At 46.7% G+C, this 24,745-nt stretch overlaps 1 protein-coding gene and 1 long non-coding RNA gene across 8 annotated transcripts in view; one reads left to right on the plus strand and one right to left on the minus strand.

The window, feature by feature from the left end:
* Positions 1-604: 604 nt before the first annotated feature.
* LOC138809892 (uncharacterized) lies at positions 605-9,968 on the minus strand. Of its 2 annotated transcripts, none has more exons than XR_011366971.1 (3): positions 9,870-9,968; positions 6,641-6,852; positions 605-730 (listed from the first exon to the last, which is right to left on the minus strand). It is a non-coding gene; the product is annotated as an uncharacterized lncRNA (long non-coding RNA). The 2 variants fall into 2 exon arrangements; XR_011366967.1 differs by lacking the exon at positions 605-730 and adding an exon at positions 4,735-5,290.
* A 252-nt stretch (positions 9,969-10,220) lies between these two features.
* Positions 10,221-24,745, plus strand: part of LOC138809861 (centrosomal protein of 126 kDa-like) — a 35,231-nt gene continuing 20,706 nt past the window's right edge. For 5 of the 6 annotated variants that reach the window (XM_069996926.1, XM_069996918.1, XM_069996923.1 and 2 more), the window contains exons 1-5: positions 10,221-10,522; positions 14,683-14,802; positions 16,803-16,948; positions 18,373-18,484; positions 24,263-24,455. In XM_069996926.1, coding sequence (XP_069853027.1) covers positions 10,440-10,522; positions 14,683-14,802; positions 16,803-16,948; positions 18,373-18,484; positions 24,263-24,455 — 654 coding nt within the window. In that variant the 5' untranslated portion in view covers positions 10,221-10,439. Of the gene's footprint in view, positions 10,523-14,682; positions 14,803-16,802; positions 16,949-18,372; positions 18,485-21,986; positions 23,084-24,262; positions 24,456-24,745 lie in introns of those variants that run through there. The other variant, XM_069996952.1, reaches the window with a different exon arrangement.

The following is a 24,745-nucleotide window of genomic DNA, read 5'->3' on the forward strand; positions in this document are numbered from 1 at the left end:
AAGGGCGACGTGTGTTCCGCCTGCGGCGCTCACAGGAGCATCTGCTGGTGCTGTGAAAAATGTCCCGCAGGTACCCATCCAAGTGCAAGGGAAGAAACGAGAGCAATCATTCTCCTCAGAAACATCCCACGTACAGACCCAAAAATGTGTGGCGGAAGCTGGGGAAGCAACGCTTTGCCACATAAGAGTTAGTTATGCATCGCACCCTAAGTAAAATTAAGACGCCTTCTTCTCTGCAGCTGTTCAGATCCAGTTTTGAATCTGCGGGCAAAAGAATTTAAGTAATTTAAAATGACTTCCCACTTAGTTCCAAATTTTTGAATATTCTTGTCAAGAATATCTTAACTCAAAGAAGAAGCAGATAGTATCTACTTAGAATGATACTTTAATGGACAACAGATTTTTTTTTTTTTTGCTGGCCATGTTTTATTTGTTCTTTTTCTTCAAACAGGATAACCAACAATACAGACAGCAGACAACAGATTCTTAATAAAGGTGCAACACCACCAACTTTCTTATGCATGAAGTAAGTGTCCAGAATATATATATACATATATATATACACACATATCATATCTATACATATGACTGCACACACCTCACCCATCAGTGCACACATCAGTGTCTGGTGGAAATTTCTACTCCAAATCCCAGTACAGAATGCTCGGGGCAGATGTAGAGGGTCTCAGCTGAAGAATGGGTCCTCTCACTGAGGGAGATCTTCCTGGAACTCCAATAAGAGGTTTTATAAAATTATTCATGTCTTATACAATCATATGAAATCGCTTATCATCAAAAGAACGTGCAATCACAATAAACCCAAAGTAGTAAGCTCCAAAGCAAAGTACCTCATTATTTTCCAATCTCTGTAGGCTAAAAATTGATATTGTATAGTTCTGCAGCTATCTTTTTTCCTATCTTTAAGGTTAGCATAAACTGTACTTGCAAGAACAGAACTCAGTGGAAAAGCAAGGTACCCTCGGCCAGGGCCTCCCACTAAGTCAAGGTCTGGGCACTGGAACCGAAATCCAAAATACTGAATCTACAACTCTTACTAATGTGTTTTAAATTTTTCAATAAATAATAAATTTTTTAAACAATTAAAAACCATAATATTGATTGAAGTCGCTAAACATTTTGTGTAATAAAAGGAAAACTTTACCTCAAATGGGTGTAGGCATGAGCCTCTGGCACCCAGCAGAAATGTGCTCTTTATCTGACTTATATAACTAGAATCCCTCTTTACATCACTTTTATAATAACAATAATTTTTTTAAAAAACATGTATTCATTACTCATGACTCCGGATATGGGCTCTCATTCTAACAGCATCTGCTATTTCAGTAGCTAAGCGCTTCTTCTCCGCTTGGCTGGGCATCCCTGGGGTGCAGGTATGTTTTCACTGTGTTTGCCCACGGCTCTCCATGGTGCCTCCTCTACATAAGCACTTAACGAACAGACATCTGAACATGAGTGCACCAAAGACTGAAATGACTACACCTGCAGCTAACTGTGAGTCACTGTGCTCACCAGAGAGCAGCACGCTGCGGAAACACTGTACTTGATTGGATAAAGAATCCAAAGAGGCTTGTTGCTTCTTCATTGCATCCCTCAGGAGTTTCTTGGTACTTCGTGTGTAGCAAACAATAGAATTTTGCAGATTTCCTTAACCATAATAAAAATACTGCTAAATATTATAGTTATTGGAAACAATCATGGTGAAAAATAAAGAATTTCATATGATTTGGGATAAATGTATAAACATGAATATTCTAATTTATATCAAGTCATAACTGTATATTTAATTAGCATATGTTGCATTTAGCATAGGATTAACCATGAAAACAACTGTTTCAACATTCTTTCTTGTTGGGAGGGCTGTGCTGGGTTTGTACACCGGGCCTCAACACTTGCTAGACTACAAACAGAGCCATACCCCTGGCTCCCAACATTTTTTTTTTCTGGTCCTGGGCCTTGAACTCAGGGCCTGAACACCGTCCCCGAGTCTCTTTGTGCTCAAGGCTAGTGCTCTACCACTTCAGCCACAGTGCAACTTGCCGCCTTTTCTGAGTAGTTTATTGAAGGGAAGGGTTTCACAGACTTTCTTTCACAGGCTGGCTTCAAACCATGACCTTCAGATCTCAGCCTCCTGATTAGGTAGGATCACAGGCGTGAGTCACCAGCACCCAGTTCAACATTGTTAATAAAAAATAAACTGCATTTGCTGGTGCTGTGCAAAGAACCAGCCATGCTGAAGTGAGCTTTCTGAAGTTCCTTTCTGACAGATCAGAATAGGCCCGAGCCTCTGCTCCACTTTCCTCACCCCTTCCTCCTCTACATACATAAATACGGGCCAAAAAAATGGCGGCAGTGCAGAATCAGTGGAAAGCAGGTGAAAAATCACAGCAGAGGGGCTCATCAGCTGCACTGGGTATTGAGGGAATAGACGAGCAATTCAAGGGCCGCAGTGGGAGGGAGGGAATGAGAAAAAAGGAACAGCTGATACTAAGCAAAAGAATCATACACGTCACCCGATTTGTAAGAAACAGTTTTATTGTTAAAGGTCATAGCGTTCACAAGCTAAGTACGTTAAGGTAATGATGACTATCATTGTGAAGATTAAAAGATGCTTGTGACTTTAGCTAAGTCTAACTATGCCACAGTACTGTGAATTATGTAGTGACTTCATCTCAAAAAAGAAATATTCGAGGGGCTGGGAAGGTGGCTCAGTGGTAGAGCGCTTGCCTTGCATGCATGAGGCTCTGGGTTCGATTCCTCAGCACTACATAAGCAAAAAAGAAAAAAGCCGGAAGTGGCGCTGTGGCTCAAGTGGTAGAGCACTAGCCTTGAGCTGAAGAGCTGAAGGACAGTGCCCAGGCCCAGAGTTCAGGCCCCATGACCCCCCCAAAAAAAGAAATATTTGAAAAAATGGTTGCAGTGATGCAGGAGCTCTCTCATTTGATGTGAAAACATTTTTTTTGTTATTTTGCTGCCTATTTTGTATTACACCTCCTACATTTCTTATTTTGAACTTAATGTAATATTCTAGTTTGTATAACCCCCTCTCCTCCCTGAAAAGAACCAAAGGTGAGATGTCCTCGGGGTCAGCAGGAAAACAGCCCTGGGTGAACCAGTGCAGCGCACTAGCAGAACAGCCCCGATGAACTGCGGTAACACCACCGGGATGAACGCGGTTAACACCACCAACGGGCCACCACCAGAGCCCTCGCTTCCCCTTCAGTCTGGGCCCGTTCACACCATAGGGTCGGACCCATCCATTCATTTACCAAATATTCATTAAGCAATTACTGTGTGTCAAATGCATAAAGTACCTGGCCTACGACGATAAGGATACATATAAAATAACCCAGACAAACCACTAATGCGCACTTTCCATGTCCACCCTGGAATAAAGCTGCAGTGCTTTGTAATTATGGCTATTTTGTTAAAACTCACTACACATGAAATGTTTTTCTTCTCTTGCAGTTTTAGCTTTAATCTCACAGGATTTGTCACAGTCTTCCTTACAAACCGTGTCATGACTCTAACTTTCATCTTTTGCATTAGGTACATTCTTCTACAATATTAACTACTAGAGAACCCTATACATTAAAAAAATAAAAATGCATAAAAATGATCTACTCCTAGTAAGACCCTAGGAAAGACTGAAATTCAGGACATAAAATATATGAGCTGATAAGTTCAAATTTCCATAAATAGATGTTAGGGTAAATTTTGGACATGGATAACACATATCTGTTAATTTAGTAACTCTACTGCCTTTTCTTCCCAAATTCCAAAATAATTTAAGGATCATTTCCACTCCTGTGACTCTGTGGCCTTTCCTTTTCACACTTGCAAATCCATGTGAGTAATAAAAGGCTGAGCCATCCCTCCTCAATGAATCTTGCAATTTGAACTTTCTTGAGATATCTACATTTCTAGCAAAATGGACTTTTTTTTTGCCACCAATTATTAGAAAACAGAGAGCCAGGAGCTCGTGGCTCACATCTGTAATCCTAGCTATTTAGGAGGCTGAGAGCTGAGAATCACAGTTGGAATCCTACCTGGGAAGAAGAGTCTGTGAGACTCTTATTTCCAATTAACCAGCATAAGGCTGGACTGGAGGTGTGACTCAAATGGTAGAGCAGCAGCCATGAGCATAAAAGCCAAAAGAGAGTGCAAGGTTTGAGTTCAAGCACCAGTACTAATACACAAAGAAGAGGGGAAGGAGGAAAGGAAGGGAGGGAGGGAGAGACTTATTGCTTTTGTACAAGTTATTTAAAGATTTTAAAGGTTAAGTGCTTTGAGATCTGAAAGCTATCAGGAAAAAAAAAAAGAAAAAGTGGAATTTTGCTTTGTAAAATCAACAGGTATCTGGAGCTGAGAATGTGGCTTAGTGGTAGAGTGCTTGCCTAGCATGAAGATCTGGGTTTGATTCCTCAGTACAGAAAATGCCAGAAGTGGTGATATGGCTCAAGTGGTAGAGTGCTAGACTTGAGCAAAAGCTCAGGGACAGAGCCCAGGCTCAAGTCCAAGCCCCAGGACTGGCAAAATAAATAAACAAACAGGTATTATTAAAAGACCAACTACAGTTCATTCCAAAGGTTATCTGTATTTGTTGACACACTGTTAGTTTCTTTGATATTGAAACATTATTTGGTAAAAGTTATATATTTTAATGGCTTGTTAAATGAAATAATCAATTTTTCATTATTTACACTTACTGGGAATTATAGCAATCACTATGTATTTAAAGGTATTTGGCCCCCAAAAGACATAAACATTGTCACACAGCTCTATTTTAAACTCTTGATCTTTCTTTTAACCTCTGTAATATTTGATATGCCATGTTTTCAAAAATTCAAGTTGAAATGAGGCTCTTAAATGTTAGCAAGTGTTTTGCAAAATTAAATAACTAGTTTCTTTTGGTTTTCTTACACTTTTTTCTTGTTTTAAGTATGAAACTCCAGAAATTGGTTTTGAAATAATGCTAAATACATTTCATGGTACTTAAATATTATTAACCAAAAGCCTATAGCTTTTCTTTTTTTTTTTTTTTGTCGGTCGTGGGGCTTGAACTCTGGGCCTGGGCGCTGTCCCTCAGCTCTTCAGCTCAAGGCGAGCGCTCTACCACTTGAGCTACAGCGCCACTTCTGGTTTTCTGGTGGTTTATTGGAGATAGGAGTCTCAGTCTCTCCTGCCCGGGCTGGCTTTGAACCGCGATCCTCAGATCTCAGCCTCCTGAGTAGCTAGGATTACAGGCGTGAGCCACCAGCCTATAGCTTTTCTTAAAGAAAGAAAAGTTCACAGGTTAAGTTTAAAATAGCATTTAAGCAGTCTCAACATTTTGAGATAAGCATTTCAATTGTCCCATAAGTTATATTTCACGGAATAATTAGCCTTTTCAAACTTCTGATAAGCCTCTTAACTCACAAGGCCATCATAGCTAAAATAATATTGCTGAGATTTTTACCACAGGATAATGAGCACAGAGCCTTTGGATGGCTTCTCCACAAATAAAAACATACATTCAACCACCAGAATAAAGCCTGAGATGGAGTTATTATGCTTTTCCTGGATAAATGAAAACACTTCTTCAAATACCAGTCCCATCTCAGTGGAAAGAACTACACCCCGTAGTCTTGGGCTAGAAACTTCTGGAAGGTGTACAACAAAAATAGAAGCCAAGACTTGCTGGTTTCCAGGCTCTCTCCACCCTTCATCTGAAAAACAAGGCAGCCTCTAGAGAGCTGCCCTCCTTTTGGCCATAGAAAGACTTTTTATGTTTCATCTCTACACCCCAAGTCCATGCTTTTGCTAGAAAGGCAATGGACTGTCAGCTAAGGCATGTTTTTTTAAAAAATTTGTCTAGTTTTTTGTGAATCAGACTTTATCTTTGTAAGAAAAAAGGGTTTGAAGGTATGGCTCAGGAGATAGAACATCAGCCAATGAGTGAAAAATGCCTCTCAAAGGGCAATTTACAACGTATCTCAATAACTGTGAAACAGTGTACACAAAAAAGTAAGGCAGTAGAACTGGCTGATGGGGAGGGGAGGATATTACATTAGTTATTATTTCTCAAAACTAAGTAAAAGTGTTTCAGTGAGGTCATCCAAAACTGGTAATTCAGACATCGTATGTTTTGTGTTTAGCTAAACCATTAATCATCCTATGAACCACACCGAATTTACATGATTCCGATTGATTTGTATGTTCACAGATATACTGCTTAGAATTTGCTTATGCAACCAACAGTGTTGCTATTGAAAATTACTATCTTCTGGGTGGTCCTAGATTCATGTCCATGATAGCTTAAAATTTTCCTTGAAAATGGCTCCTTCTCTTTGTTCTGGAAACATGCCTAGGAAATTACTATTTTAAAACTAAAAGGTAAAGTAAAACTTCCTAACTTGGATGCTGCTCCTCCATCTCTCCGACTGAGGACCATGCCACAGTTTTCACAGTAGGAGCTAGTGCCTGATACACAGTATGCTCACAAATGTTTGCTTCATGAAGAGATACATCTCTCTCTTCAGAACTCACTATGTAAAAGTGGCAGCTGGACTACAGGCCGCCCTGTTAGCATCTGGACTTCATCACCCCCTTACTGTGACCTAACCTTCTACAGGTTAATTACCTCCTTGTAGAGTGGGGATTAAATGGCTTCAGCTTTTGGGCACACGTAGACACCGTGCAATGGGAAACCAAAGGAATCAAGTTGTAGGTGGATCTCTACTGCTATTTCGCTTGGCTCTGTGTGCAGTTCCAACACTGACACACTGATGACCTGAATCATCCGTAACAGGAACAGAGCTTTCATTTCAAGCTTCTCCTTGAAGTCTTGTGTAACTGAAGTAAAGATGACACAGCGTTCGCCATTTGAATAACCTGCGCATTAAAATTCTTGGTTCTTTTACAGCTTGCTGAGACATAGATTCAGAAAACTGCTACCGAGCAAGAATCGACTTCTGTAGATGATGGGGGAAAATAGCCTCAGGGAAGACAACAGGGAAAGAGTGAGGCCGCTGCCTGGCAAGGTTCTAACCGATATTAAACCAACTGGAGGGCCTGGGTGGGCCTCCCGCGCTGTGGATTCCCCTCCAGTGAGCAAATGCATAAATACCCTTTGAGGCGGTCAGCTGGGCCACCAGCACACACCAGCAGCGCACACCAGCAGCACACACCAGGACACACCAGCAGCACACACCAGGACACACCAAGACACACCAGCAGCACACACCAGCACACACCAGCAGCACACACTAGGACACACCAGCAGCACACACTAGGACACACCAGCAGCACACACTAGGACACACCAGCAGCACACACTAGGACACACCAGCAGCACACAGCAGCAGCACACACCAGCAGCACACACCAGGACACACCAGCAGCACACACTAGGACACACCAGCAGCACACACCAGGACACACCAGCAGCACACACCAGCACACACCAAGACACACCAGCAGCACACACCAGGACACACCAGCAGCACACACCAGCACACACCAAGACACACCAGCAGCACACACCAGGACACACCAAGACACACCAGCAGCACACACCAGGACACACCAGCAGCACACACTAGGACACACCAGCAGCACACACCAGGACACACCAGGACACACCAGCAGCACACACCAGCACACACCAAGACACACCAGCAGCACACACCAGGACACACCAGCAGCACACACCAGCACACATCAGGACACACCAGCAGCACACACCAGGACACACCAGCAGCACACACCAGCACACACCAGCAGCACACACCAGCACACATCAGGACACACCAGCAGCACACACCAGCAGCACACACCAGGACACACCAGCAGCACACACTAGGACACACCAGCAGCACACACCAGGACACACCAGCAGCACACACCAGGACACACCAGCAGCACACACTAGGACACACCACCAGCACACACCAGGACACACCAGCAGCACACACCAGGACACACCAAGACACACCAGCACACACCAGCAGCACACACTAGGACACACCAGCAGCACAAACTAGGACACACCAGCAGCATACACCAGCACACACCAGCACACACACCAGCACACACCAGCAGCACACACTAGGACACACCAGCAGCACACACCAGCAGCACACACCAGCAGCACACATCAGCACACACCAGCACACACCAGCAGCACACACCAGCAGCACACATCAGCACACACCAGCAGCACACACTAGGACACACCAGCAGCACACACCAGGACACACCAGCAGCACACACCAGCACACACCAGCAGCACACATCAGCACACACCAGCAGCACACACTAGGACACACCAGCAGCACACACCAGCACACACCAGCGGCACACATCAGCACACACTAGGACACACCAGCAGCACACACCAGCACACACCAGCGGCACACACCAGCACACACCAGCAGCACACACCAGCAGCACACACCAGCACACACCAGCGGCACACACCAGCAGCACACACCAGCACACACCAGCAGCACACACCAGCAGACACCAGCGGCACACACCAGCAGCACACACCAGCGGCACACACCAGCAGCACACACCAGGACACACCAGCGGCACACACCAGGACACACCAGCGGCACACACCAGCAGCACACACCAGCGGCGGGCCTCGCCGGGGGCAGGGGCGGTTTGGGCCGGGGCGTGTGGGCCGGTGCCTCCCTCCCACCCTGAATGCTAGTGGATCCGCCGACCACTGCGCGACCACGTGGCTGGGGCTTCCGGCTGACCACGCGGCAAAAAAGAGCTGACGCTTCAGGGAAGTGAGAATACGCCACCGGAGGACCGCCGCGGGGAGACGGCTCGCGGCAGGCCGGGCCTGCGTCCAAACCGGCGGGCGCGCGGGCGGGGGCGCGGGGCCCGGGGTGCGGGCCGGGGGTGCGGGGCCCGGGGTGTGGGCCGGGGGTGCGGGCCCGGGGTGTGGGCCGGGGGTGCGGGCCAGGGGTGCGGGCCGGGGGTGCGGGCCCGGGGTGTGGGCCGGGGGTGCGGGCCCGGGGTGTGGGCCGGGGGTGCGGGCCAGGGGTGTGGGCCGGGGGTGCGGGCCCGGGGTGTGGGCCGGGGGTGCGGGCCAGGGGTGCGGGCCGGGGGTGCGGGCCCGGGGCGCGGGCGGGGGGCGCGGGGCCCGGGGTGTGGGCCGGGGGCGCGGGCCCGGGGGCTGGGGTGCGGGCCGGGAGTGCGGACCCGGGGCCTGGAGTGCGGGCCGGGGGTGCGGGCCCGGGGTGCGGGCGCGGGGCCTGGGTTGCGGGCCGGGAGTGCGGGCCGGGGGGGGGGTGCGGGGCCCGGGGTGCGGACCCGGGGCGCGCTCACCGCCTTTGCGTGCCGGGCTGCCTGCGTTCACAGGAAAACAGGCACCAGACAGCGCGTCCCAGCCAGACGCGCGCGTGCTCGCGCTGGACAGCTGGGCTCCTCGTGGGACTTGGGGAAGACAGACGGACAGACGGACGGACGCATTCCCACGTGCACTCAAGTCTGCACAAAGTCCGTCCGGCTTTCCGGCTGGGAAGCCCAACAACGAAGGGACATTCGACGGGGGCCGGGGGTCTTGAACGGGCCCCGCAGCGCGGGTCCGACGGTTGGAACCCAGGCTGCACCGGGACCGAGGCCGGGGCGACAGCGGCGCCCCCCCCCCGCATCTGGACTTCCGCTCGGGCGGTCGGCTGACGGTGCGGCCCGAGGCCGGGGCGGGCGAGGGCCTCGGGGCCTCCGTGACCGGGGCGGTGCGGGGCGGGGCGGCGGGGCGGGGGGCCTCGAGGGAGGACGGAGGGGAGGAAATTTCCACGCGGCGCCCCGCCCCGCGGGACGACTCCGTACTGAACAGAGCACGCCCAAATTACCCCGGAAAACGTCGGCTCGGCTCCTGCTGGTAACACGGGCCTGGGGATTTTCCACTCGGTCTCCGCGACTCCCCCCACCCCCTGGAAAACACGCGCTCCGCGAAGGCAGAGCCGGGCCGGCGCCAGCGCAAGGGGAGCTCCGCAAACCTCCCGGGACCCCCGGCGCGCGGAGCAGCTCCGCGCCGGCGCCGGCGCCCCCCATTGGCTGTCCGAGCGACAGCCCCGCCTTCGCACCCTTCCATTGGCTGCCCTGGCGCCAGCCCCGCCGCCGCCTCCTTCCATTGGCTTCCGGGGCGGAGGCCCGCCCCCTGGATTCCGTCGCGAAGGACGCGGCGTCCGTTGGTTGTCAAGATGGCCGCGGCGAGGTCGCAGCCGCAGCCTCCGCTCTCGCCAAGCTCGGTCGCCGCCGTCGCCCCTGCAGCCGCCAGTGCCGCCGCGAAGCCAGGCTTGCCACGACCGAGCCCCGGGCGCCCGTGACGCGGGGCGGGGCGGGGTGCGGGCGAGGCGGCGGCCGGGGCTGCCATGCCGGAGGCGCCCGCGGCGAGCGCGGCGGCGGCGCCCAGGTGAAGGATGGCGGCGGCGAGGCCGGGCGCTCTGGGCTTGGGCCCGGACGGCCGCGAGAGCTGCGGGCGGCCGCGGCCCGGCACCTACCTGTATCCTTGCGGGCGGAGGCCGGGGCGGGGGCCGGGTCTTGGTCGGAGTCGGGGTCTAGATCTAGACCGGGGGCCATGGCCGGGAATCGTTTGGGATGGGTCTGGGTCTAGATCGGGGTCGGGGTCTAGATAGGAGGCCATGGCCGGGTCTAGATTGGGATGGGGGCTGGGTCTAGATCAGGGCTGTGGCCGAGTCTAGAGCCGGGTCAGGGGTCGGGTCTAGATCAGGACTGTGGCTATGGCAGTGTCTAGATCGGGGTCGGGGGCTGGGTCTAGATCAGGGTTAGTGGTCGGGTCTAGACCAGAGATGTGGCCGTGGCCGAGTCTAGATCGGGGTCGGGGGCCGTGGCTGGGTCTAGATTGGAGTGGGGGCCATGGTCGGGTCTAGATCTAGATCAGGATCGGGGGCCATGGCTGGGGCTAGATCTATATTTGGGGCCGTGGCTGGGTGGGTCTGGATTGGAGTGGGGCCATGGCCTGGTCGAGATCTAGATTAGGGCCGTGGCCGGGTCTAGATCTAGATCGGGGCCGTGGCTGGGTCTAAATCTATATCTGGGGCCGTGGCTGGGTCTAGATCTATATCTGGGGCCGTGGCCGGGTCTAGATCTATATCTGGGGCCGTGGCCGGGTCTAGATCTATATCTGGGGCCGTGGCCGGGTCTAGATCTATATCTGGGGCCGTGGCTGGGTCTAGATCTAGATCGGGGTTGGGGGCCGTGGCTGGGTCTAGATCTATATCTGGGGCCGTGGCTGGGTCTAGATCTATATCTGGGGCCGTGGCTGGGTCTAGATCTAGATCGGGGTTGGGGGCCGTGGCTGGGTCTAGATCTATATCTGGGGCCGTGGCTGGGTCTAGATTGGAGTGGGGGCCATGGTTGGGTCTAGATCTAGATCGGGGTTGGGGGCCGTGGCTGGGTCTAGATCTAGACCTGGGGCCGTGGCTGGGTCTAGATCTAGATCGGGGTCAGGGGCCGGGTCTGGATTGGGTGGGGGCCGGGGCAGGGTGCGGGTAAAGGGGGGCGCGGGTCAAGGCGGGGATGGGGCAGGGTCGGCTGGGAGCGGCCTGGCCCACCCCCCTCCCCTGGTGTGGGAGGGCCATTGTCCCGTAGCACCCCTCCCCAGCTGTGCGCCCACCCCTGCTACACCCTCCTTCCGACTTGCGGGTGGGACGTGTCCTTTGGGGAGCTGCCTGGCCACCAGGCACATTACCCACTGGCCACCCAGCTAACCATGGCCCTGCAGGAGGCCGCGCACGGCCAGTGATCGGAATTGTCCTAAGAGGCCCCGGCCTGAGACGGCCCTGGAGAGGGAGAGGTACCGGGACGTTCACACTCGGCGCTTAGTTCTGAGCTTTCCCAAAGATTTGAGTGAGACCACATTGAGTGCGGGTGACACTGTAGAAAACTGAAGTGGAGCCTGCTATTCCTTCCCAGAACCTTGGATAATTAGGGTGCCGTCTTTTCTCAGAGTTGGCAGGGATGGTCCGTCGAAACCACCATCTTCCTTCTCAGGAAACAGTTTCCCTTTCCAAACTGATCATGAATATCCCTTCCCCCTTTTGCTTAACCGCACTGTCTCCAACTTGGGGTTGCTGCTTTCATTTTTAAGGAAGACTGGTGTGGGCGCAGAGCTCCACAGAGGTGACACACACTCAGGCTTCTCTGCCTCTCCTCCTTGAGCCAAGTTCATGAACCAGACCTTGCAGCAGGAGTTCATGGCTCCTCTCATCTCCATTATTCACCCCTAGGGGTTTGTCATTTGCTCTTGCTGCTCCCCTAAATTGCCTTTTCAGAGGTAGTCTATGAATGTGATTCATCCCCTTGACGTTGTAGCTTCTTGAGCACTGAACTACTGTGACACTAATTTGTCTCGAATCAGAATACAGGGGAAATAGCTCATTGAAAAAACATATGTGTTTTCATCATTTTCATTTTTTTAAATAAATGTCATGTGAACATTGACATAAACACACACACACAAATTATGAATACATCAGCAATTTACTACTCTATCAGGTGAATATTACCCAAAAGACTTTATTCTAGCCAGGCACTGGTGGCTCATGCCTGTTATCCTAGCTACTCGGGAGGCTGAGATCTGAGGATCCCAATTCAAACCCAGCACAGCAGGAAAGTCCCTTGGAGAGACTCTAATCTCCAATTAACTGCCAAAAAATCAGAAATGGAGCTGTGACTCCAAGTGGTGGAACACTGGCTTCCTGCAGAAGAGCTCAGGGAAGCGCCCAGGCTGAACTCCAGCCCTAGGACCGGCTCAAGAACATAAAAGTGCTTTATTCTAGAATTGTGATAACTTCCTATATTATTAAAATATACATAATATATAGCTAAAGTAAACAAATTGTTACTGATCAGTAGACAACCAAAAGGCCAAAAAATAAAATCAGATGTGTGTTGGCTTATATTTTTGCTAGTATACATAAAGATTATATATAATTTTATATAATATATGTGTGTGTATTACATATATATTAAAACTATATATGTAGAGATAGAGGGAGAGAAGTGCTTTCATTTTAATCTGTTTAAGAGCCAGGAATCACGGCTAACACCTGTAATTCTAGCTACAGGAAGCTAAAATTGGGAGGACTGTGATTCAGAGCCACCCTGAGCAAAAATTTCAGAAGACTCAACAGAAAAACTGGGTGTGTTGGTATGTACCTGTCACCTCAGCTACTTTGGAGAGTATAATAGGAAGATCTCAGTCTAATCCTAGTTAAAAAAAAAAAATTTAAAGAAAATCAAGATTCCATCTCAAATATATCCACAGCAAAAAGGGCCCACGCTGTATTGTGCCTGACTAGCAACCATGAGGCCCTATGTTCAAATCCCAGGACCTCCAGGGGTATTGCATGCCTATAATGCCAGGTACTTGTCCAAAAGGGAGGATCACAGACCAAGGCAAGCCTAAGCAAAATCAAAAGACTCCATACAAGGGCTACCTTCAGTATAGTTGCACATGTTTCTACTTAGTGATGAGTCATTGAATAATTACATGGCAATGACTGTTTTCATTCAAAATAACAAGAGAAAAACACTGATAAATCATGGTAATCAAAACAAATAAATTAGGGAAGTCAACAATATTAGTAAGGGGCTGGGAAGGTGGCTTGGTGGTAGAGCGCTTGCCTTGCATGCATGAGGCCATGAGTTCAATTCCTCAGCACCACATAAACCGAAAAGGTTGGAAGTGGCACTGTGGCTCAAGTGTTGAACACTAGCCTTGAGCTGAAGAGCTGAGGGATAGCGCTCAGGCCTCTATAACCAAGCAAAAAACAAAAACAATATTAGTAATTTTAGGAAAGTTTATAGTTATATATGATAACTTTCAACTGATAATCAAAATATGCCATTTCTTCTCTCAGAACTTTTGCATTAACACGTGACTATATATGATTGTCCAGGTGTGTTTTTTTCTTAGCCTATAAGTAAATAGATAAATCATATTTCCAAACATTGCAAATAAGTTATTTGATCTTTAAATATTTGGATATTAATTTGATACTTTAAAGGATCAGTTGAAACATTTAATTCATCTGGTTTATTTTTTTATTTTATTTTGTTTTTGTCGGTTGTGGGGCTTGAACTCTGGGCCTGGGCGCTGTCCCTCAGCTCTTCAACTCAAAGTGAGCGCTCTGCTGCTTGAGCCATAGCGCCACTTCCAGTTTTCTAGTAGTTTACTGGAGATAAGAGTCTCGAGGACTTTCCTGCCCTGGCTGGCTTTGAACTGAGATCCTCAGATCTCAGCTCCTGAGTAGCTAGGATGACAGGCATGAGCCACCGGTACCCGGCTTGTCTACTTTATACTAGGGAAATGTAGCCTTTCATTTGTTTATATACCTGCTTAAGAAAGTAACATTAGTAAATTTTCAAATATCTGTGTAATAAAGATCAGCAGTCTCCTTATTGAGCTCATGATTTCTAAAAGTAATCCCCTCCCACACCAGAGAAAGTGGTGTATACCTTATATTTCAATACCAGTTAAAGAATTTTTATATAAAACACTTTCTGATCATATACTAACACTAATGTTCCAAACAAACACCATTACATCATTAGCACAGGTGGTAATTATATTTGTCTGCTCATCACCATACCCACTGAAGACTTAAACTGTTGTTCTTAACTTACTGCTGGCATCAGAGACATGAAAATCCATCTAGAGAAAAACTTAGAAGAAGAGCGTCAAATATTACTGCAGCAACAAAAAATATGTCGAAACCAAGCTCGTAAATATTTTATGGAGTCTAACCGGAGAAAAAAGTGAGTCACTGTGCTTTCTCCAGAAGTATAGAAAGCGCAAGCGAGGAGGCATCGGGTCTTCCTTTCGTAACGCGCTGCGAATCCAGTCATGACAGTGCTTTGTAAAACACCGATCAAGATTCAAATGGCTTTTTCAGTTGTGCTACTGATTTTCTGCAAAGGCAGCAAGATAGCAGGTTTTGTCTAGTTTGCTGACTTGTAACTGTGATAGTCTTTCCTTGTTAAGCCATGGACACAGCTCTAAATCACGATTAAATATCTTTATTTTCAGTATCACACTGTGATGATTAAAAATTATGATTACTTAATTTCTAATATTTGCTTTATATCATTTTCCTACTGTACAATCCTCATTCATTTACTTACAAAAATGGAAGAAACTGGAAGGGCAGAAATGTGATTGACAGATTAATAACTTCCTCCCAAAACTAAAAAGCTTTATAAACTGCAAAGTAAAATAAAACTATCCAATTGCTGCTTAACATGTTTAGTTTTAAACAAATAAAGACAGCAGCCGGGCGCTGGTGGCTCACGCCTGTAATCCTAGCTACTCAGGAGGCTGAGATCTGAGGATCTCGGTTCAAAGCCAGCCCGGGCAGGAGAGACCGTGAGACTCCTATCTCCAATAAACCACCAGAAAACCGGAAGTGGCGCTGTAGCTCAAGTGGTAGAGTGCTCGCCTTGAGCTGAAGAGCTGAGGGACTGCGCCCAGGCCCAGAGTTCAAGCCCAATGACCGACAAAAAAAAATAAATAAATAAAAATAAAAATAAAGACAGCAGTTCTGTATTTTTTCTTGTTTTTCCCTGCCTTTCCTGCATTTTTTTTTTTTTTTGGGTCCGGTCGTGGGGCCTGAACTCTGGGCCTGGGCGCTGTCCCTCAGCTCTTCAGCTCAAGGCTAGTGCTCTACCACTTGAGCCATAGCGCCACTTCTGGCTTTTTTCCTTTTTGCTTATGTGGTGCTGAGGAATCGAACCCAGGGCCTCATGCATGCAAGGCAAGCGCTCTACCACAAGCCACCTTCCCAGCCCTCCTGCATTCTTATAACACCCAAGTAACAGAAAATCCCTGGAGTTTATTAACTGCATCACTGGATATATGCTGCAAACCACACGTGGGAAGATACAATTGTCTACCTGTAATTTTTTCTGACGTCGTATTTCTCTTTAACACTTTCTTTATTCAAGTGGTTGAAATTAATTACTCTTATTTACTGTGTATCTCATACCTTTCACTGTTATTGTTTATCTATACCTTTTAACTTCTGAATCCAAAAGTACATGACCCAAGTGTTTGATAAAGATGGTGACAGATTTTCATCTAAGTATGTTTTATGTACTAAAGTGTGATCACAACATTTCTTAAAGTATTATTTTCTCCATTTGTCATCCACACTGACACCTTCAGTTCTTGTTCCCAGTGGTGGTCAGTAGGAAACATTCCAAAATTAAATGCTGGCTGTTTCCCCCAGCTGCTTGAAATCATGTTTATTTTCTTCTTAGTATATTCTTGCTAGCATTTTCCCAAATATATATATCGGGGCTGGGAAGGTGGCTCAGTGGTAGAGTGCTTGCCTTGCATGCATGAGGCCCTGGGTTCGATACCTCAACACCACATAAGCAGAAAAAGTCAGAAGTGGTGCTGTGGCTCTAGTGGTAGAGTGCTAGCCTTGAGCTGAAGGGCTGAGGGACAGCGCCCAGGCCCTGTCAAAAAACAAAAACTATATATATATACAACTTCCAAGGGCGAGAGGCCTTGGTGGAAACTGCAGGTACTCTTGGCACAGCCCATCCCTGCCCGCCACCCACCCTGAAACCTCTGACCTGCTCTTCTCCCTCTTGCAAGTCTGTGCAGCATGTCTAGTGAACGTGATTGACATACGTAACTTACGCAACATTCCATACTACAAAACACTTATTAATAGGACAGTGTTTTAAGACTATGTTTCTGGGTTAAGTTTTTATTTTAACTTACTATTCCTTTTTATTTATTTTTGGAATAGAGCTTTTGAAGATAAACGAAAAGAACAAGAAGAAAGAGAATACCAAATTAGAGAACATATACTTCAACAGCGAAAACAGAAGTTTGAAGAAGTTACTGAAAAATTCCAGCGTGCTCATGTCCCCCTCTCACAGAGGAGGAGAGCAGGTACCTACCTTCTAGAACAAAAATGAAAAGAAAGAGGTTATCGGTCTGTGAAAGGTCACTTGCACTGATTTTGGGGTCCTTGTTTCCCATCTATATGAAAAAATCAAATCAGCACCTAAAAATATGGGTCTGAACTACAAGAGAAAGTCATGGAGTAAGAGTATATACTAGCTGGGTGCTGGTGGTTCACACCTGTAATCCTAGCTATTCAAGAGGCTGAGATCTAGCCAGGCACTGGGGGCTTATGCCTATAATCCTAGCTACACAGGAGGCTGAGAACTGAGGATCACAGTTCAAAGCCAGCCTGGGCAGGAAAGTCCCGTGAGACTCTTATCTCCAATAAACCACTAGAAAACTGGAAGTGGTGCTGTGGGTCAAGCGGTAGAGTACTCGCCTTGAGCTGAAGAGTGCAGGGACAGCACCCAAGCCCAGAGTTCAAGCCCCACGACTGACAAAAGAAAAAAAAAAGAGACGGAGATCTGAGGATCACAGTTTGAGGCCAGTCTGGGCAGGAAAGTCTTATCTCTTATCTCCAATTAATCACTAGAAAACTGGAAGTAGAGCTGTGGCTCAAAGTGGTAGAGCGCTAGCCTTGAGCAAAAAAAGTTTAGGGACAGTGTCTAGGCTCTGATTTGAAGCCCCACAACCACCACCACCAGCACCAACCAAAAAGAATGTATGCTTGCCCAACACTGGTAGCTCACGCCTATAATCCTAGCTACTCAGGAGGCTGAGATCTGAGAATTGCTGTTCAAAGCCAGCCCAAGCAGAAAGTCTATGACACTCTTATCTCCAACTAATCACAGAAAAAGCTAGAAGTGGTGCTGTGGCTCAAGTGGTATAGAGTGCTAGTCTTGAGCAAAAAGGAGCTCAGGGACAGTGCCCAGGACCAGAGCTCAAGCCCCAGGACTGGCAGGCACACACACACAATTTATGCGTACGAGTAGCCAGTGGATAGATGTACAGTTGATAATGGAAATAATGAGAAAGAGTAGCTAAGTTGACCAGAGTATATGTGAATGCCAATCAGACTCTGCATCGCTTTGACGGAGTACATAGCATGAAACCAAAGAGCAGAAGGTTTATTTTAGCTCCAAGTCTCAGAAGCTGCAGGCGATAGTCCTTGTTCTAACAATCCTGGGCCCAGGCCAAGGCAGAGCATTGAGCAACAGGAGCGAGGTCGGGAGGAAGCCAAAGTTTGTTGAGATGGGGGTCTTGCTAACATTTTCCTGACCCATGATCCTTCTGATCTCTGCCTTTTGCCAAGTAGCTGGGACTACAAACATGGGCAACCATGTCTGTAGAAATCTGTTCTCTTTATACAAGCATTTAAAAATACTATTTTCTTACTGACCAATTGGATTATAAAAAGACCATTGAATATAGAGTGAGTCTTTACTATTTGACCTTTACTCTCCTTGTAGTTTTTCAAAAACCAGTTCCTCCATTAGAAGAGGCCCTCAAACAAATTCAGGAATCCAATTTAAATCCAGAAGTAAACATTCCCTTTTCTCACAGACCAGCAGTAAACTGGAGGTAAGTATTACTGTTTTAATTAGTATATTTTTTATTAGTAGTTGTATATTATAATGTATGGCTTTCTTGATGCTGAATGTGTAGGTCTGTTCAACTCGGGCCCCTGCACTGGCTACAGGCAAATGCTCTGTCACTGTGCTCTGTTCCAGTCCAAGACTACTACTGTTCTCTGCTTTAGATTGTTTTGTTTATTTATTTGGGAAGAATAGAATTTCTACAAGAGTGAAATTAGAATGCTAATTCATTATCTTAAAAGTCTTTGACATTAAAAAATACTGCCCATATTAAACACTGTGGAAACAATTATCAAAGTTGTTTTAATAATTTTTTATTAATGTTTGCTTGGAAAATGAAATTGCTTTAAACTGTAATAGATTTAGTTTTAAAAAAGACTAACTTAGTGGTAGATATGCCACAAAGTTAAAAAGAACCTTTTCCTTACTAAAAGTATTTTCAGTAAGGAAAATTCTTTCCTACATCTCAAAAAGGTCTTCTGGTTTCACTCCAAACTTTGATGAGTGAGTCATTTAAAGCACAGAATAGACCGCCCCGATAGATATCCCCGGTATCTGGGAGAAGGACAGGCACGAGTGACAGTGTGCTTGCCTTGTCATGAGGCGCGGGTCTGACCCAGCACAGACAAGAAAAAGAGGAAGAAAAGGTAGAAAAATGCCAAATTAGTGATGATAGTACTTAACATTTATGTACATGAAAGTATTCTAATGAATTATGTTATTCTGTTTCCTGTATATAACATTCCATTTTTAAAATTCAACTGGTCAGTAATTCCCTTGATTAGGGCTAAAAGCAAACAAAAACTGCATCCCCTCACATTTCACTCAAGTTTAGAAAAGACCTCATGAAATGGAGAAGTCTTTTGTGTGTGTGTGTGTGAGTCCTGGGGCTTGAACTTAGGGCCTGTATGCAGTCCCTGAGCCTTTTTTTTTTTTTCTCAAGTCTAGTGCTCTACCACTTGAGCCACAGCTCACTTACAACTTTTTGCCGGTTGATTGGAGATAAGAGTCTCATGTACTTTCCTGTCCAGGCTGGCTTCAAACCATGATCCTCAGATCTCAGCCTCCTGAGAAGCTCGGGTTACAAAAGTCAGCCACTGGCACCCAACTTTAGCAAAACTTTGAAGAAAATAGGAGTTAACCCTGGAGGATGTGGGTGGAGCATGGGCAAAGCAGTGTACTGCAAGCAGTGAGAATGTGGGTGAATCAGAACACAAAATTCTGAAAGTCTGGCTAGCCATGAGATGGGAAAAGAAAGTGCACCTGTATGTTAAGAAATACAAAAGTTAAGGTAAGAGGATTTTAAGTAGTTGAGTAAAATCAAAATATTTAAAACTTACCATGGCAGTTTATCATGAACAATTGTGAATAATGGAGTGAAAGAAGGGGCTCTGTCAACAAACACAGAAAATATGTGATTCAGAGTTCATGAGGAAGACCTGAGCTAATGTGAAGTGGAGGCAGCGGCTGTTACGGGCTGTGAAGCAGGTGCGCCGTGGCAGGGGCCGCCTGTGCAGAGCGGGAGGCAGAGGCTGCACTCAGGACAGCCGGGACAGCCAGGGTCACTGCTAGGCTGTGGAAAGGGATGCCTTCGCAGAAACTAAGGAAAAAGTAGTTGACAGAAAACAAATGGCTTCTAAAGAATCCTGAAGGAAGTGGCACTGTAGCTCAAGTGGTAGAGCGCCTGCCTTAAGCTGAAAATGCTGAGGGACAGCGCCCAGGCCCTGAGATCAAGCTCTATGACTGACCAAAAAAAAAAAGTTCAAATTTTGCCAGGCGCCAGTGGCTCACGCCTGTCATCCTAGCTACTCAGGAGGCTGAGACCTGAGGATCACGGTTCAAAGCCAGCCTGGGCAGGAAAGTCTGTGAAACTCTAATAAACCACCAGAAAACCAGAAGTGGTGCTGTAGCTCAAGTGGTAGAGCGCTCGCCTTGAGCTGAAGAGCTGAGGGACAGCGCCCAGGCCCAGAGTTCAAGCCCCACGACCAACAAAAAAAAAAAAAAAAAAATCCTGAAGTAGTAGCATAACAACTTGTATCAGTCATGATCCTGGAAGGAAACAGGCACAAAGTAGTGTTTAGTTCAGTGCAAAGTACTTTGGAAGTTGTCAATAAATAATGAAGAAAGACCAGGGCTGTGAGTACTTCCAGAAGGGCATAAACATGGCCAGAAGTTTAACAGATGAAAAGCATATTTTTTTAGAGACTGATTAAAAAAACTTGAGACAGAAAAAAAAAGAACTGTGTTAAAAGAGGCGGGAGAGGATGCGCTTGCTAAGGTAACTTCAGACGGTTTAATCCAGCTGGTGTGGACAGTGAGAAGAAAGTAGTGGGCAGGTGGGTTAGGAGGGAGGCCTTGAATCACACCTATGTTCTAGAAATGGTGACTGAAAACTTTGAAGCAGGCATGCAGCATGCATTTATTTTGTGTAAGCGTTGCCAGAATAGAAAGAACTAGAAGCAACTCAAAAGTGAAGAGAAAGAGCCAGAGCTTTCCCCTGGGCTTGAGCAGAGTAGGGGGTATGAGTTAAAACATTAACGACTGTGGAGGAAAGGTCAATAGGGTCAGGGGAGGAAAACGTGAAAGGGGACGATAAGTTGTGAATCTGACTTCATGATACCCATATCTGTCTGTGTGTATAAATATCACATGAATGTTATATGTTTAAAAATCAACAAAGCATGATGAAGCTACAGAGAGAACACTATGGTTTTATACTTGAAAAATTAGAATTCTCTCCACAGATATTTAATAGTATTAGTAATATATGTGGAAGTACCTTGTAAACTATTAACACTGTACAAATATGAGATAGTAGAATATTAAGGATTAGGTATTAGGTTGATGGAAATATTTTTATTATAAACATAACTAAACTACAAAAATCAAAGTGTTTTATGAACATAAAAACTGCTTCAGGAAATAGTGAGATGTAGGAGTATCAATAAGGGACTAGAATTCTAAACATACAATAAGTCTTCCTAGTTCCTGAGAGTAAAAGATGGTATATTCTCACTCATATTCAGTGCTCCCTCTTTAATAAAATGAGATTATTAGATATCTATCTCCAATATCCATGTATTTTGGTGAGAAGGATGCTTCTAGAACCACATGCTACCCTGAAAAGGCTATCCAGAGGTGACCTTTATTTGCCTTTTGTACCAGTGTTTTAAACAAAATTGTCCAGCCCATGTTTGTGTGAACGTATGACTAACAGACTTCTGGAAATGCTCTGAGCTCAAGGACTGAGCAGAGGGAGCCTGGCTGGGCTGTGTACATCTCAGCCTCTGAGCTCAAGGACTGAGCAGAGCCTGGCTGTCCTGTGTACTTCTCAACCCCTGGGAAAGGCTCTGGCTGACCATGGAAGATCATGCCTCCAGCCTAAGGACAAAAATGACAGCCACACCCACAGAGGCAGCCCAGCACATGGTTCTACATCATAACAAGGCTCTTTCTCCCTGCCTGTCCCATGCTTTCCACTTGTGCAGGTCCATCCCTTCCTGTCCAGCTATCTCCACACCCAATCCCGGCTTGTTTGATCAGCTGCCCCCTTCCCGGGCCCCCGTGTCATCCCACCACTCCCAAATTCTTCCTAGCTACCCAGCTGTGTCTCCCACCCGCCAGACCCGTCCCCTGCCATCTGTCCCCTCCACTCTCTCAAAGGCCTGTCTGCCAGCCCCCTTCCCGTCCTACCCACTCAAACATCTCCCGCGTCCGCCAGCCCCAGCTACACCCAGCTTTTCTAACAGTTTCCCTCGTCCCCCAGCCCCTGTTCCCTCTGACCCACCTAACTTTCGACCACACCCATCCTTAAGTTCTCCAGTTATTCCTGATCCTGACTCACAGAACAAGTTATTTCATAAAACTTTAAGACCCAAACGTCTCCTTCCAGCACCGCGTTCTACCCCAGCCTCCCTAGTGCCTGCCCTTGCTCGCCGGTCCCTTCCCGCTCGACTGGGTGCTTCCCCCGCCCCTCTGGAAGCGCTCCCTAGTTTGAAGCCTTCCTGCGTGTCCGCTCAGCCTCCTCAGCCTCTCTCCACCCTGTCTCGGGTCCATCCATTGCCTGAACGTCTTTTCCAGTCGGTTCAGCAATCTGTTCTACAAGCCACATGGTCACACCAACCACAGGTCTTTGCAGACCAGCCCCCTGCCCCAGTTCTCTCCCATCCACCGCCCTGTGGCTCTCCATCTGCTGTGCCTTCACCACGCTCCATGTCAGCATCATCCTCTCCACCCTCCCTAGTGCTCTCCGCCCCCTCCTCTCCTTCCCCCCCCTTGCCTTCCTCTTCTCCCTCATCTGCCCCTCTTGTGCCCTCTCCCTTGCAGTCATCTTCCTCTCCATGTTTGTCCCCAACTTACTTTGCTTTTCCCTCGCCAGTGTCTCCTGTTTCTTCTTCCTTTGTGATTTCTTCTTTCCCTCCCATGCTTCACTCTCCTTCTCTCTCCACCTCTCCCTCTCCTTTCACTCCTATCCATCCATTCAGTCTTCCTCACGGGGGAAAGAAGGTAGAGAAGAGAAGAGAAGAAAGTCGAGTAGAGAAGAAAGGAATAGAGAAGAAAAAGTTGAGAGACGACAACTTTAAAGGTAAATAATTGGAGTTTATTAGACATTTTGTAGACTTAGCTTTATTTTATTTGGAAAGGATGACTGAAAGGGAAGAATTCTGTAGAAGCAGGGAAGCATATATAAAAGGAAGAGACAGAAATAGACCCTCAATGTTCAGGAACTTGCTCTTCTGATCTCCCCATTAGAACAAAGAGATAGGAATGGAATTATTACTGACCTCGACTATTTTGGTTGGTCCAAATAAAGATACATATGGGTTTTGGAGATAGATATATGTTACTTGCAGCCCTATGTCCCTTGCCAAAATGTTTTTATCCTCATCGAGTTGGTAAGGAGTGAATTGAACCTGGTAATCAACGCCCTAGGACCCGAACCAGCAGCCACAGTGCACAGGCAGTCAGCTTTCTATTATCCACATTTCTGTCCCATCCTCCCCAACGAAGTCTCACTAAACTCTTTGCTTTGCACTGTATCCGGAAATGAAGTATGCTATTGGTTTCCAGGTGATAGAAGATAAGGTAATCTTGATGTGATACCTTGGCACATAAGTAAATGCTGTATTGAAGATACCTCTTCTATAGCGTCCAATTACATTTGCTTTTCTGAAACCATTGTAAAAACAAATGTTGGTAGAGCACTAGCCAGCGAGTAAATGTGTCAGGTACCAAGTTTGAGTTCCAGTCTCAGACCAAAAACAAACACTGTTTATTAAGAGCCAAGTTCCCAAACCTCCTTAAGCACCGTTCATTATTTCTATCTGCTTGAGTCTTCAGCTTTCTTCAGTTGTAGGAGAATGGATTAGCCTGGTTTTAACTCAGAACAAAGGGTAATGAGGACTGTTTTTGTCCATACGGGGATACTCTTAAAGAACCAAGCATGGGACCTGACACCATTTACAGGAGATACTTCTACTCCACCAGATGATAAAAGAAGGGGTGGGATAAGGTCGTGAGTAATTGGGCATTCCTACCTGACAGTCTCCATTATTGGCACAGTGGTCTCACAACCATTTTTGTTTTTGTTTTTTGTATTATTGAATGCTTTCAGTTCACCATTCTAATATATCTATATATTTCTCCAATATCCTTATATGAGATTATCTGACACATGCACTCCTATAACACAAATGTATCATTTGTCTACTTATAGAAACTAATTTTATTTAAATGTGCTAAGTATCTGTATGTCTGTTCACAGAGCTCTAGATTCTGCCTTGTCTTCAGCCTTGTCAAATGACAAGCATAAGAAACATCTCAGATCCAAAACCAATTGTGATAAAGACGTGAAGGACCACAGCACGGCAAACATGGCTGCTAACAGGAGCACGTTTCAGCTGCAGTTGGAGGAGACGCAGAAGCGCCTAGAAGACCAGCGCTTGAGCAGCTTGCAAGTATGAAACTGTAAATGTGCCGCTAAGACTTCGGTCCAGTGTTCTCTATCACAGAAGTGTATCTTGTTGGTTAAGTGTGGGCCGGAGAGGGTGTGAGGTACTCAACACAGATTTATCACAGACACTGGAAAAAAACTTTAGGGTTTACTTTTTCTTATGTTTTTCCCAAGTTCCTTTCTTTTTCTTCTATTCTTCTTTTTTCACTTCCTATTTCAAAAATACTGTGCTTACTGAGTGTTACTTTATGACAAACATGTAAGCTATTTGAAAGTACAATGTAAAGGAAGTAT

The sequence above is a fragment of the Dipodomys merriami genome, unplaced genomic scaffold (assembly GCF_024711535.1).
Source record: "Dipodomys merriami isolate MVZ:Mamm:240054 unplaced genomic scaffold, mDipMer1.0.p SCAF_103, whole genome shotgun sequence".
NCBI classification, from domain to species: Eukaryota; Metazoa; Chordata; class Mammalia; order Rodentia; family Heteromyidae; genus Dipodomys; species Dipodomys merriami.